Source organism: Microplitis demolitor, chromosome 4, assembly GCF_026212275.2.
Source record: "Microplitis demolitor isolate Queensland-Clemson2020A chromosome 4, iyMicDemo2.1a, whole genome shotgun sequence".
NCBI classification, from domain to species: domain Eukaryota; kingdom Metazoa; phylum Arthropoda; class Insecta; order Hymenoptera; family Braconidae; genus Microplitis; species Microplitis demolitor.
Genome location: NC_068548.1, coordinates 2,989,564 through 3,004,616, shown reverse-complemented (window position 1 = coordinate 3,004,616; position 15,053 = coordinate 2,989,564). Strand labels below are relative to the sequence as shown.

General features: G+C 28.3%; 1 protein-coding gene across 5 annotated transcripts; it reads left to right on the top strand.

Annotated features, from left to right (window-relative positions):
• Positions 1-113: 113 nt before the first annotated feature.
• Positions 114-12,865, top strand: LOC103570175 (uncharacterized). Of its 5 annotated transcripts, none has more exons than XM_008547809.2 (10): positions 115-580; positions 643-866; positions 1,686-1,867; positions 5,041-5,157; positions 5,254-5,616; positions 5,672-5,899; positions 6,671-7,064; positions 7,484-7,942; positions 8,361-10,388; positions 10,966-12,865. In XM_008547809.2, exons 3-10 carry the CDS (start codon positions 1,691-1,693, stop codon positions 11,037-11,039), a joined length of 3,840 nt encoding a protein of 1,279 aa, XP_008546031.1. In that variant the 5' UTR covers positions 115-580; positions 643-866; positions 1,686-1,690; the 3' UTR covers positions 11,040-12,865. The 5 variants fall into 5 exon arrangements, with proteins under 5 accessions (XP_053594151.1, XP_008546031.1, XP_008546033.1 ...); XM_008547811.2 differs by having other exon boundaries at positions 115-866; positions 8,361-8,462; positions 8,556-10,388; XM_053738176.1 differs by having other exon boundaries at positions 114-866; positions 7,487-7,942.
• The last annotated feature ends 2,188 nt before the right edge of the window (positions 12,866-15,053 follow it).

Below are 15,053 nucleotides of genomic sequence, written 5' to 3'. Positions count from 1 at the left end.
AAGAAAAGTAAAATTCAAAAATTCGTTTAGTACGGCTCAGCCTTAATAGAGTGCGTTACTTGAGCTACTAGGGACTTATCCCACAATCGGAAATGGTATAAAAGAAATTGTCAACATTTTGTTACATTTGAGTGAACAATCAGTAATAATGTAACCAATTGTCAACTTATAATTAACAAAAAATTCAACATTTTCGGTGTTGCTAGGCGACGTGTGAAAAAAATCAGCATTTGAATTTATAAATTTCATTTATTTATATTATGAATACCATTAGTATCAACTTGTAGTAGATGAAGGTTATGAAACTAAAATAATTTGATACCGCATTATTTTATTGCTAAAAAATGCTCTTTTTATGCTTTTAACAAATCAAAAATTTGAATTTAGTTCCCGCTATTGTCAAATCCAAGGATTTCATTTTTTTGAAAAATTATCTTTTAGGGCAATTCCTAAATTGCTGAACATATATAAATATATATATGTATATATATTTATATACACATGTGTGCGTGTGTGTGTTTGTGTAGCCTCCATAAGTACACTACTGCTCCGTATTACGTTGATTTCGATCTGCGCAAAGGTGAAAAAATGATTTATGTTTCGCCAACTCGAAATATTAATGTCCTGTAAATAATTTTTCAGTGGCATCGAAAATGATTGACTAAAAAAAATATTTAAAACTGATATTTAAATAAAGTGCAGCTCCAATCCACTTAAAAATCTTAAGTGTGGGCGGTACATTTGTCGTAAAGTGAAAACTCCATCCAAATGTGTCTACGAAAAAAATAGTACGTTTTGACTGAACAAGCAAATTTTATTCTTCGTGATCCAGACAGAACCTTTGAGCAAAAATGATATAAAGAAAGGTAGTTATTTAATGATTAAAAATTTTCAAAGCGCGGGCTTATTTAGTTATTGTTTATACAGTAACGTTTTCATTTCTCTCTCTCTCTCTCTCTCTCTCAGTATCTATGATTATACACATATATATTTAATATCAATATATATGTGTGTATAAATAAATGTATATATGTGTAGCCATGGAATAAAGAGAGAGTAAAAGAGAACAGAGGCGCGCGTGTGCATGTGTTGTGTTAGAGATGTACTGAGCGGCGAGTTTGTGCAGTCATCGGCCCAAGCAAAAAAAACTAGAGCGACAAGTAATTCTTAAGGATCGATAACTTGTCATGACGATTTGACATTTTTTTGATCCTGTTATTATAATAATTCATTATAATACGCAAGTTTAAGAAAATGATGAAAATTAACAAAAAAACAGTGACATTAGTAATTTTAAATTTTTAATGCCAGTGCGTGACGATTCGCACTTGATAAAATAATAGTTACTTCGGTTAAATGTAATATAACCTAACATGTACGCAAGTATTATATACATTAAGGGAATTATTTTATTTTTTACAAGAGCAATCAGAAAAACAGATACTAAATAAAAAGTAGCTTTAAATTACAAGAGAAAATTATTTTTATATTTGAGTATTAAATTACTTTTGTTCAAAATTTTTACACACACACATTCATACATATATACATACGTACATGTGTATAAATGTATTGTAAGTGTATGTTTGTGTGTTTATGTATATCAAGTTATTTTTTTATCAGTTCGATTTAAAAAAAAAATGAAGCAATAAATATAATGTGTTATATGGCGCTGTCAATTTCAGCGAAAATGGCTCCAGGGCCGGATAATCGACAGGACCTTACGCCACTTGATCAAAATCAACAAGAATCCAGCAGTCGTGGTGTTATGAATGATACTATTGACGGTGCCTCTGAGGTTGCTACGAAAGATGTGTCGAGTGTCGTGAGTTCATGTTATTCGATGATTGCTTCTGTGGGAAAACTGGTAAGAAAGACCGCATGTTTACTAATTTTTTACCAAGTACAAATGTACATGAGGATCGAAAGGTTTTTCGCGAAATGAAATTTAAAAAAAAATTTACGTAATTTGACTGCTTAAAAGTTACATGGGGTAATTGGGGATGGCTACGATTTTTAGCTGACACGAGCATGCGAAAAATTTCCGAAATCTAGATACAGTAGATTTTTTACGTTTCATTTCGTTTCTTTATTTTCGATACGCGAAAAACATTTCGATCTTCAAGTACATGCATATATACATTTATAATGATAAAATAAATTGTCATCAGGTGCATTAATTGCTTGATCAATTAATTAATATGTATCATTATTATATTCAATATTTATAAGTTCATTGTTTGAAAATATAAATTTATAAGTATGTATTTTTTTACATAAAATACGATTTTTTTTTTTTTTTTTGTAAAATTGCATCAGTCAAAACGTTCATATTATCTAATGTTAATTAGTATTCTCTATGTTAATTTTTGTTTTAAATTTTGGCAATTTTTCAATACATTCTAGACAAATTTTTTAAATTTATAGTAAAATCTACAAGGATCATATCACAAATTACTATAACCATTGTGAATTTTACTGTGGCCATAGTAATTTTTGCATGTGTTTATTTAACTCCCCGATAGGTGGCCAACATGGTTCGGCATTACTATGACACCATAGCATTTCAAACAGGAATAATTGAAAAATTTATAGTTAATAGAAGAAACTGTAAAAAATTCCATTTATTGCTAATATATTTGTTGTTATATGAGAGTAAATGTATTCTTTTATTAGTTCTCAAACTATAATTTTAAAACCCTTCTGGAGCAAAACGCTACTATACGAAATAGTAAATAAAACTATTGAAAATGTAAGGTGATTTAAATGAATTTATAGACATAAATAGGGACCGATATTTGAAACTGTAACTTTTCCACTGTTATTTTTTCCATGAACAAAAACACTTATATTTTTATATGAATTTTCAAAAATAGATTTATTATTAAATCACTTAAGGCCATTTTCAGACAGTGCCTCCTACTTTTTGAAAATTTTCAATGAACCAACTGTCATAAGTCTATCAAAATTCAATCAATTAATTAAAAAAATTAAAGCATCAATTGAAAAAAGGCCAATATCGCCAAGGTATAGATTTTTAAAAAAAATTCTTACAGTTGACATCAATTGGGAGTTGAACGAAATTTGTTAAATAAATTTCAGTAAAATCTTCATGTAAATTTTATAATTCGATTTTTTAAATTTTGTAGGCTAAAATTTATTCAACAAATTTTATTTAACTTCAACTGTAAGTAATTTTTCAAATTAATTGATAAAATTTTGATACGCTTATATCTGATTATAAGAAAGGATTCGAAATGATTTGCAATCTTAAATGTCCATAAGAAGGACGATTCAAAAGTATTCAAAACTTTTTTTTCCGAATCGTTTCTTTCAATACGGGATGACAGTTGAGTCATTGAAAATTTTCAAAAAGTGGGGGCCCTGTCTTAAAGTTTATAAATGTAATATATTTATAGAAATGCATGAACAAAAATCGTTTTCGCCGTATCAAATCCTCCAGGTGTTGATAAACGGATTAAATTCTGACAGTTAAGTTTAATAATTTATCAGGGTGATTTTCGTTTCATCTACGTTACTGCTCAGCTTGTATTCTTAGCAGTACAATGGTGACAGCCATGCCGATTACTGAGAACAGTGCGCCCGCGCCGCGCTCGCTTCCAGTGATAGCCTTTCTATTTTAACATTTATTTAAAACCACTGCTTTTTAAAGATATATTTCAACTTCAAATCTATAATACGTAAATTACAAATCTAGTTAACATTACATCTACTTATTGACCTATATTTTGTTTTAAAATAAACCGCAAAAAAAAATTCGGCAGTAAGTATAAAAATTGAGCTTCTGCTCATTCGATCCGGGTGCCCTCTAAAAATATAAATTTTCTACCATTACATTATATTTTTAAGTCATTTTTTTATCTCCATTTACTGATTAATTACTTACATTGTTGCAATTAAGAGGCTTATAAATTTCCATTATTGCCACTGCACTGGGAATATCTGTTTTACTATCAGCCAATAAAACTTCATTTTATATATATATATATATATATATATATATATATATATATATATATATATATATATATATATATATATATATAAAAAAAATTAGGTAAATAGTGATAAAAATGAATGCTAAAAAATTATCGGGAACACGAATTTGTGACATTGAGTGGAGAAAACTTAATGATTGCATTTGATAAGTAAATAAATAATAAAAGTTCTGTGTCTATCGAATGTGTACTTTGCCAGTTTGGGTATTTCATCATATAACGTACTATGATATACTTGTGTCGTTTCATAACCGTAATACCCAGTCAATACCCTATGATTAATTAATTACAATAAATAACTACTTTGATAAAGTTATTGATAGCATTATTATCAGTAATGAATATTTTTAATTCTTATTGTAATTGATAATTTTTCCATTGGTGACATTTTTTTTCCTCCCGACAATTGAAAAAGAAACTTTACATGTAAATATTTCCATAATTTATTTATACAAGTAAATTTTTTGTTACAGTGTAAATTAATTGCTGATTAAATAAAAATTGATTAGAGTTTAATCATAAAATGCTTTTTATTCACTAAAAAAAAAAATTTCGACATCGGTGCCTTTATCGGTATTACTAAAACGTGTTTATTATTTTGTGTTATCAAATAAATTGAGATTTATTTTAATCGTCCTATTTGTTTACTAAAAAATAAGATATTATTTTTCGTCTAAAATATTTTTTACTTAAATTTATTTTATTTATCAAAGTGAATAATTTTTTATACATTTTGTGATTAAAGTCTATAATATTTTGAGAAAAAACAAATAAATAAACAAAATAATAAAAAAAGATCAAAATTTGCTTTTAGAATCTCGTACTATTGTAAATTTTATACATAAGCCATTATTACGTAATATCTTTTTTTTGCTTCGTAATCGCGAACGTTTTTATGTTAAATATATACTTATTGCAAAACACTATAGGCTATCATATTATTAAGTAGGAACTAATTTTTCAAATATTTTATTTATTAATTTGTTAATTTTAATTGTTTAATTTAAATTTAATATTTTAGGAAGAACCAGCGACACTGTCCACTTTAAATGAAAGAGAATTACGAGCATTGTTAGATGAAGCTATAACCTATACAGGTTCAACTAAAGATCGTGAAGGAAAGTCAAATCTTTTTAAAGTAAGTATTATTTTTTTTTATTATTATTATTAAAAACTTTAAATTATTTATTTATTTATTAAAATTAATAAGCAATTGTCACAATAATTTTTTTAGGAACTTTTGCAAGAAGCAGAAGTTGATGAAACTGAGGAGGGTCGTCGAGTGGTAACAAGTTCTCGAGGTATACCGGGGTCGAATCGTCGCAGACACAAAAGAGACTCTACTTGTGAACATTTAACTCACGGTGGATCTTTACAAAATTTAGCCCAACCACTTAACTGTGAATTCGATAGCAGTTTTACTTACCTTACGTCTGGTTCTAGTCATACTTACAGTGGGGGTAGAAGAAAGAGTAAAAAGCATTCGGGATCTAATGTATCTGCTCGTCAACGAGAAGGTGGCTCTTTACCGTCCAACGTAAACGCCTCGCACAGTCTCGCTTCTCTTGTTAGTCTGGACCTAATTTTCGACAAAAAGGTAAATAGTATTACGATAACGTTTAATTGCTGAAATAAACAAAAGATTTTTGTAGAGGGATTTTTGCGAAGAACGAACTGTCTACTACTGGGCGAATAAAGAGAAGTCAAGATCCTTGGATAAACCGTCTTATGGCTGTGTAACTAAAAAAGATGATAAAGAGACCGTGTGTGCAAGCATCGATGGTGATATAAATGATAAAAAATCTCCAAAAGTAAAGTATGTCACTAATGAAATGATTGAATCAGATTATTCATCGTCCAGTTACAAAGATGATTACATGGTAATTTTAATTAGTAAAAAATGAATTTTTAAAGTCTTTATCTTTTAACAGGGTGGCCACAACCCGGGAATTAGCAGGGAATTTAATGCAATCGGGAAATATGCAAATGTCAGGGAATTTCGAAAAGTATTCGGGAATTTAATTTTGACCGTTCAAATTTTTTTTTATTTTTTAATAATACATTAGTAACAAAAATTAATAGTGTGTTTTGACCCGCCCCGAGGCACTGTGACGCCCACCAGATACCCGGGAAAATTTAAATTTATAATAAAATTTTTAGAACAAAAGTGAATAACCAATAAAAAAGTATGAATTATCAAGTGTGCTGATTAAAATGAAATTCAAGTGAACAAATTTTAATGTAATGATTATGAATAATCTCTACGTATAGTATCGATTTAAAAAACAAAAATCAATTATTAATTAATAAGAAACATGAGTAAAAATCAATTTTATCATACTGCACGTACACAAAATTGACACACTTACTACAGACAGAAAGCATGATAAACTTGATTTTCATTTATATTTTTTATCAATTAATGATAGATTTTGTTTATATATATATTGATATTTTACTAGAAAACCGGGAAATATCAGAGAAATTTGAAATAATTTTTTTGTGGCTACCCTGATTTAATTATCTCTCAATTTGTCATAATTCTTCAACATTTTTCACATTTATTTTTATTCAGTAATTGAATAGAAAAAGTAAATCAAGAACAATTCAGAAACATAATATTATATTCTAATGACGACAATAAATTTCAGGTTAATGGATTAAATGATAAAGATGCGGTAAACAGTAACGATTCTATAAATTCACCACGAATTATTCAATCGAGTATAAATGGGGAAGACACAGAGGGTACTGAGATGAAAATAATTGAACCTCGACGACCAGTTCAAGTAATATCGTGTCCTACGTTTGATACCGAAGAAACATCCGTTGATTCTTCCATCGAATTTCCATTACATGAGTATAATTGTAAGCAAGATAAACCCAAGTTTACCATAAACGGCACGCTCCAGCTGACTACTTATAACAATGCCAAATGTAACGTCACCAGTGGCACTGTATCCGGTGTTCAACAAAGCAAGGTCACTACTTCTAATTTGCTTCCTATAATGCACGTTACTGGAACGCAACCAAATATAGCTATGGGTATGTAACCTCATTGTTATTCTCAACTTTTCTCTTGATGTTTCAAACTAAAGCATCAATATTTTAAATATTTCCTGGCAAATCACCGAAAAAATATAACTAATACGTGTTGATTCTGCTTATGTATTGTTATCAAAAATCCTTTTTTTCTGTATACGAAAGGGCTATTTGCTCCGTGTGTAACAGCAGCGCCAAATTATGAATTAAAGGGTGATATTTGAAGTATATTAAGAATATAATTCAGTAGGACTTTGCAATTCAAAATTAAAATTTTTGGTTTTAATAAAATTCGATGGATCTCTAAAACAAGCGAAAAGTTTTGTTTATTTTTAGCTTGAACGGAATCTAAACTGTATATTTCTAAAATAAATTAATCACAGACCTAAAAATTATAAAAGCATATTTTCTTTTTTATACAGCAGTGTCAAGACTAACTTCACAAACTAGTACCGCTAAAGATTTTTCTGTATCAATTGATAAGAAATCATTAGATGAAAATGGTAATGCTGTGCAGAGCCATAATCCTGAGCGTAAAAAGTCACGAAGGAAGCACACTCAGGAGCCGAACGTTATTGTCTACAAAGCCGAAAACGTGGAAGGCCATCGTAATGAAGACATCGACAGTCTTATTAATTTCATCGAAAATAAAGATGCTAAAAACAAAAAAGGAAGAACTACCAATGGAAATAGTATGAAAGTTAAAACAACAACAGGCCCAAAATCGAGAAGCAGAGATAAAGATTCCAAAAGAGATCAATTGTCGTCAAAGTTACAAAAATCAAATTCTCTTGAAGAGATATCCAAAACTAAGTTAGAGGATCTTACTGCTGAAAAGAGTTTGAGTTCAAGTGAAGCTAGTAGTTTTTCCTGTCAACACGGTAATATTATTTTATTGTTCTTTCATTTTTAATAGTATGTTACACACCAAAAGAGTTGATGTTCTTATTAACAAGAATCATTGCGTTTTAATTTCCTCCGTCAAATAATTCTTATAATCAATCCACTTATTCATACTTGTCATCTACCTGATATATCTTAAATTCTTCCCTTCGATCGCGTGAAGAATTTTTTTTTTTTTTTTTTTTTTTTTAATCATTTTCAAATTTGCTAATTTTCGTTCGCTTTATACTAATAAATTAATGCTCTATTTACCAGTAATTATTTCATGATAAATGTGGTCAATTATAACAAACAAATTGATGATAAATTTAGTGATACACCAACAAATTAAATTCAAACTCAATCAAAACTTTATTTATAATTATCTATAAAAAATTATGAAAATCCCTTTCGTAGGTACTATCAACGGAGGGTTATTGAAAAGAACAAAACAACGTAGTGCTGGTGATTCAGCAGTTGATAGTCGTCGAGATCGGCATTCTTGGGGAACAGAAGAAGGTCAGTCAATATATTGCAATGAAATAAAAAATGAATTCAGCAGTAATACCGGTTGTGCACGGAAAAATTCTAAAAAAATAAATATTGATGTAGAACCTGAACCCGAGTTTTTGGTCGTGACAAAGAAAAAAAAAAGCAAGAGGCAACAAAGAAGTTCTAGTGGTAGTAGAACCCAAAATTTAGTGAACTCTTCATATTTATCAAGGAGAAGAGATTTTGTGAATGAATACACAACTTCTCATTCACCAGAATACAGGCGAAAATCTGCTTGCAGTGTTCCGCCCAGTGATAAATCAGATAGTAGTGACTTAGATTCCGTGCACTCACTTCCTGTTACTTCAAATATCAAACATAATGTGTCTCTATCATCTGTCGGAGTACCTCAAGCAAGTTATGCCGACATTGCGCGCATGGCAACCATTAATTTGCCTCACGGTCCTACTCTCCATACCTCACCCACGGTACCGGCCATGCTGGTCGCTGAAAACTGGGCAGATGTACCCGCGAAATCACCCTCAGAACCAGATAAATTTCCTCAAGACTATTATCCTAGTCTTGACGAACTCCAACAGTCAGACAGAAAAATTAAACAACACAACTTCTCAAATTCCAATTTAAATCACGGGTTCAGTTTGAATTTTGACAAACACTCGTTACCAGACAATTTAAAAATAAAAAACACGACTGAGTCTAAAAAGGCTGAGGCACATGAGGAAGCTATTAACAGAAAAATCCAGGTTATGAAATATGTACAAGAACAAAAAAATCTAAACGCTAATTCTATTTATGTTACTGATCAAAACGACACTCATTTTTCTAAAAAATTAAGAAACTTTGGCAACAATTCTGTAGAGCAGTCGAAAATTAACATCTCTTGCGCAAAAGATATCACTCCTAACACAAATATTTCAAGTAATTTTCAGCATTCAGTCAGCAAAAATTGCCAACAAGTTCCGACGAATGCAGGCGGCGTAAATCATTTTGAATCTAGCGATTCAAAAAAATCGGGTAACGTACAAGAAGAATTTAAAACATTTAATACGCAACAAAACCAAGAAACCAGTAGAAAATTAACGAACTTGAATGTCATTGATTGTTCTTCTACTTTAATAAATGTTAAATTGGATTCGAAATCGTTAAGTCAGCAGAGTTCAAGTGAAGATAACCTGAAACCGGTAGTTATCAAAATTGAAAAAACGTTGAAATTAACTTCTAAAGATTATTTGCGGAATGCTAAAGCAACAACATTCAATAATACAAGACCTACTTGCATTACATCATCGCAGTGCGAAAAAGATGATTTAGAATCAAAAGATTTATATAAACGTCAAATTGTTACCAAAGAAAAGGATTCAAAATGTGGTTCTAAAAGTTTTGTAAAACAAAACTCAAGACCAGCAGTCATACTAATGGATGAATCTTCATCAGATCCAACAAAAAACAAGGAAGATGTTTCCAGCGAACTGACATTTGGTTTTGAAATAAATGAGCAGTTGCTACAATCTGAGGATAGTAAAGTTAAGAAACTTAAGGATAAGTCAATTTTAGCATCCGAACCATCACAATATTCTAACAAAATAGCAATCAATTTTGAGAGAGCGCCACCTTCGATGTTTGATAAACACACAAGATACGGAAAATTTCCGTCTGATTTCCATTTGCATTCGCCGCATTTATATCAACCACAACCTCGTCAAATCCCTCATACCCAGATGATTGTTTCATCGACTCCATACTTTGGATACGCACCAAGATTTCAGCCACCAAATAGTTACGTTCCACCTTCACCGTTGCTTACATCCTCAAATATAATGGAGAAATATAATCAACCTAAAGAAGATTTTTCTGCGCGTTACATCGCACCTGAAGAAGCTGTCGATGTGAAAAATTATAATCACGACAAAATCGTTACATTTGTTGGTTTAGGTAAGTCATTGAAATTTTATTATTACGATTTTGAGGTTAGCGTCGTCATACGTTTCTTTGTTTTTGTATAAAGTGAGTCTGCACACATTTTTAAACGTTTCAAGTACTCAAACTTAGAATATCCATAATTAAATTTTTTTCACGTGTTCAGTTACTCGGTGGATTAAATTTTTTGTGTAATTTTGTGTTTAATACTAGATACTTATCCGAGTCTTGCACCTCAAGATTTTTCTTTAATATTCCGTGTTTTTGTCTTCGATGCCACTCTTTTTTTCAAACCTTTAGGTTTAAATTGTTCCTTAATAAATTCTCTATTATCTATGAGTAAAATAGTAGAAAAAAAAAAAAACGTTCATAAAGCAAAAGTTATTCGCTTAGAAAAAAAGAAATTTTTAAAACTAGTGTTTAAAATTATAACCTGGAACCTGGGTGTCAATGTAGAAAATTTTAATATTTCTAACATTTTATTAAAATGTGTCATAAATTCGAGTTACGATTTCTGAAGTTAAAATATTAATTTTTCCTCTTCTTACTCCAGAATCATATATATTTTAAATAAACATACTTTTTATTACAGCATGGGATGCAGTGATGCGTGAAATTCCAGTAACTGAAACAACAGGCCGAGTACAATATTACAGCGGGCAATGAGAAGAAAGTGCAAAACAAACATTTTGAATATTGAATTTTAAAAATTTTAATAATCATAGCGGAACCTAAAGTTTAGTTAAAGTTATGATTGAAATTATTTTGATGCAGTGTAAAAAGTGAAAGGTGACTGTGTATCAACTAATTTACGTTATTATCGTTTATATCGTAACACTGTTTAATATATGACTCCATAAACTATAGAAACATAAAGAAGGATTTCAAATGTATATACCCATGAAATCATTAACCGGGCAATTAATATTAATATGAGTTAATCTTAAGCGAACAGTTTAAAAGCTTGAATTGAATTTAAACAACGAACTTCACTAAAAACGGAAGAATGTAAATAATTCATAAAACAGAGTGAAATATTTAGTGCGATGAAGTGATATTTATTTCGAGATTTATCACTTGTACACTAATTTTAATCGAGATATCAATCGTTAGTATATATTGTGCGTACATTCAGGCAAATGTAACAAAAAATATAAAGTTGTATCACATTGTGAATTTGTGAGTTGATTAAAAACTATTATGTAGATAAATGATATTTAGTCTTTGAGAAATTTATATTTCTCAAATAAGAGGCCATAAAACAATTATGATTATGGATAGACGTGCGTGTATATATGTGTATATAAATATTAAAATATAAACGTAGATGAAAATAAGTGATCGAACACTCAATAAAGTATAATACACTCACACGCACGCATGCGAACCCGTAATATAATTCAAATTATATGGCATGGATAATAGTCAGAATATTATATTTGACTACGCAATGCAACAAAAGCTTCCAGCTGCGGCATCATTTTAAATATTCAAATGATATAAACTAGTATGTGTTGTAAAAAAAACTCAGCTGAATGAACATGAGAAAAATACTTCAAAAGGATATTTTATTCAAAGTATCAGATTGTCATTACGGTAAAAGACTTAGTACCCAATCAGGAAACTAGTACTTCATGTGCTAGTACTAGTACTCAAGTACTGAGTGATCGGGTACTAGTTTCTTAATCGGGTACTGGGTCTTACCTTAATATCTAGATACTACACGGAAAAAAATAACACTGATTACTGTTCTGCGCAGTAATTGACGAAAAATCTATGGAAAAATACATTTTAATATGAGTGATTCATATTAGAACAGAAGTGAGATTGCTTAGTACATGCTAAGGTCCAATTTTACTTTAACACCATAGCATTTCAAACAGGGATAATTTATCCGTGTACAAACCTCTCAGCACAGCTCTAATTGTCGTATACAATTCGAACACCCACTACATAGCGAGAATGGTTACTTGGATATCATTCACATCCAAAACAGTACTCAGTCCTGTTCTAACATGAACTGTTACTAAATTCCTATGTGTTTTTACTATTCTTGACACTAGTGACATGAATTTAGTTACAGTTTATATTAGAACAGGACTGAGTACTGATCTAGATGTTAATGAGTACGAGATCTAAGTAACTATTCCTCTCATTATATAGTAAGTACTCATTTTATACAGTAACAAGAGCTGTGCTGAAAAGTTTTTACTCTTCCAATCATCAGCGCTAACTATTTTAACAGTAACCAGTCATGTTTCATGTACTTCATAGCAGAGTACTGGTTACCGTTTAAAAAGTAATAAATTGAACTAAGCAAAGACTCACTCCTGTTCTAATATAAATCCGTTATATTAAATTGTATTTTTTGTCGATTACTGCTTGAAACAGTAACCAATACTCTGTTTTTTCCATGTATGATTGTGAATATTCAATGTTCACAACGCAATTGGTTTCCAAATGAAAAAATAAATAATTGAAGATTAAAAACATTTTTTTTAGCTAGTTTAATTTATTTAAAACAGTCCTCGAGTGTCCTACATCTATTTAAATTTCAGTCTTATGGTACTAGTTAATTTAAATAAATAATTTCTTATATATTTTTCTTTATTTAATTTTTTTTATTCAAAGACTAATTAGGGCAGAGATTTCAAGTATTTAAAATTGTAGTTTAAAAGTGCCTACTTATTTTAACATTAAATTCAAATATATCCTCCTGAGATATTTTTTCCATATTTATCTGGCTGTAATCTTTAGTTTTACTGACAATATTTGAACGGATAAATTAAAAATAATAAACAGAAAAAGTGGGTGTTTAAAAATAGACGGTTTTTAATTTTTACTGCAGACTTGTTTACTCGTGGAAGGATTTAAAATTTGAAAACTTGAAAATGAGGGAAAAAATTTTAATTAATTTTAAAAAATGCTTTCAATCTAATTATTAAAGTGAATTATAAAAATCAATTATAAGCACAGCTTAGTGTTTAAATATTTAAGAGATATAAAATAGCTTTTTTTTTAAGTGAGAAATTGTTGCTTGAACAAAGTATATTATCTAAATTATGGCTTATAATACCGAATGTTTGATATTAAAATAAATATATATTTTAATAAATTTTAAGTTAAATCCTATTTTTTAAAATTATAGAAACAATAAATTTTAAAGCATTATTAAGTTAGTTCAATTTTTCAAAAAGCAATAAATTAATTATTTAATTATATTGTATAAAATATAAAGCTCTGCACAGTAAAATAGGATTTCTTGATACAATAAATATTTTTCATTACAAAATCAAAAAAAAGTTTTCTTAGAACTTTTTCTAGTCCTAAGAAAAATTTTGTTCTCATTTCGTAATGCAAAAATTTTCTTAGGACGAGTAAAAATATTAGTGCCAAGAAATCCTTATTATCTGTGTATAATTTTTACGTTACTAGAAATATTTCGAACTCTAGCATTATTTTTTTAATTTTATCTCTGGCTTACAGAAAAAATTACTATGATAATAGGTATTGATTACCTATGCCAGCAATTGGTGTTAACTTTGAAATTTATTTGTTTTCTCGATACTTGATTGATGTTTTAAAATCAATGTACTAAAACTTAATTATTATTCAAGCAGCAACTTGAAAAAAACAATATAAAAAAGTAAAATACTTTACACTGAAATAATTTATCTTTTGAAATAAACAGAAAAATAAAAAAAAAATAAAAAAAAAATTAATCGTATGCGAAAGCTTAAGTAAGAAGTGTTTTGTTTATTGTTATGATAATATAAGTATGTGAGGATGAATGTGATATTTGTCTGTTTAGTATTAAAAATTAATAATTATAATTTTAAATGATTAACAAACTATTATATTAATTTCTTTCGTTTACTTATATTGTCATTTCATATATACATATATATATATATATATATATATATATATATTTTTTTTTTTCATTAAAATAAAGAATAAAATTAAAGGTGTATTATATAAAATAATATATTTATTTGAGTGATGATTAAAAAATGCCAAATCGACAGAATATCATGAAGTTATTCAGCAAACGTTAAAAAATATAAAAATTTATTCTTTTGGTCAAGTTTTTGAATATTTAAAAAATTTAGGATTAATGTATGCTTGAGCCTAAAATAATATTAAATAATTTATGTTAATATTTAAATAATTTTATAACTAAATTTATTATATTAAACTTATTTATTATTTTAAATCCAAATATCCTTTAATTAAAACAAGGAAATTTCACTTTTGTCGTCAATTATTATTTATTTTTTTCTTATTTATTTATCAAAATTTTTTTTTCCTTTAAAAATATGATTTTTTTTATAAAATAAAATTACTTTATACAATAGAAATTTTTTAAAAAATATCTTATTATTTCAAAATAAAATTTATTATTTCAAAAGTCTGCAACCAGAAAACAAACTAGCTTATATTGGATTAAGGAAATGAAACTATTTATTTTTTGTTGTAAAATAAAACACTTTGTATTGTATATAAAAAAAAATATAATAATAATAATAATAATATTAATAATAATAATAATAATAATATGTAGTAAAATATATAAAAACATCTATAAAAAAAAAAATAACTGTGGGTGTAATGAAATGAAAAAAAAAAAATTAATGTAACTATTATTACATCTAATTAATCATTTTGCCATGATGCTTA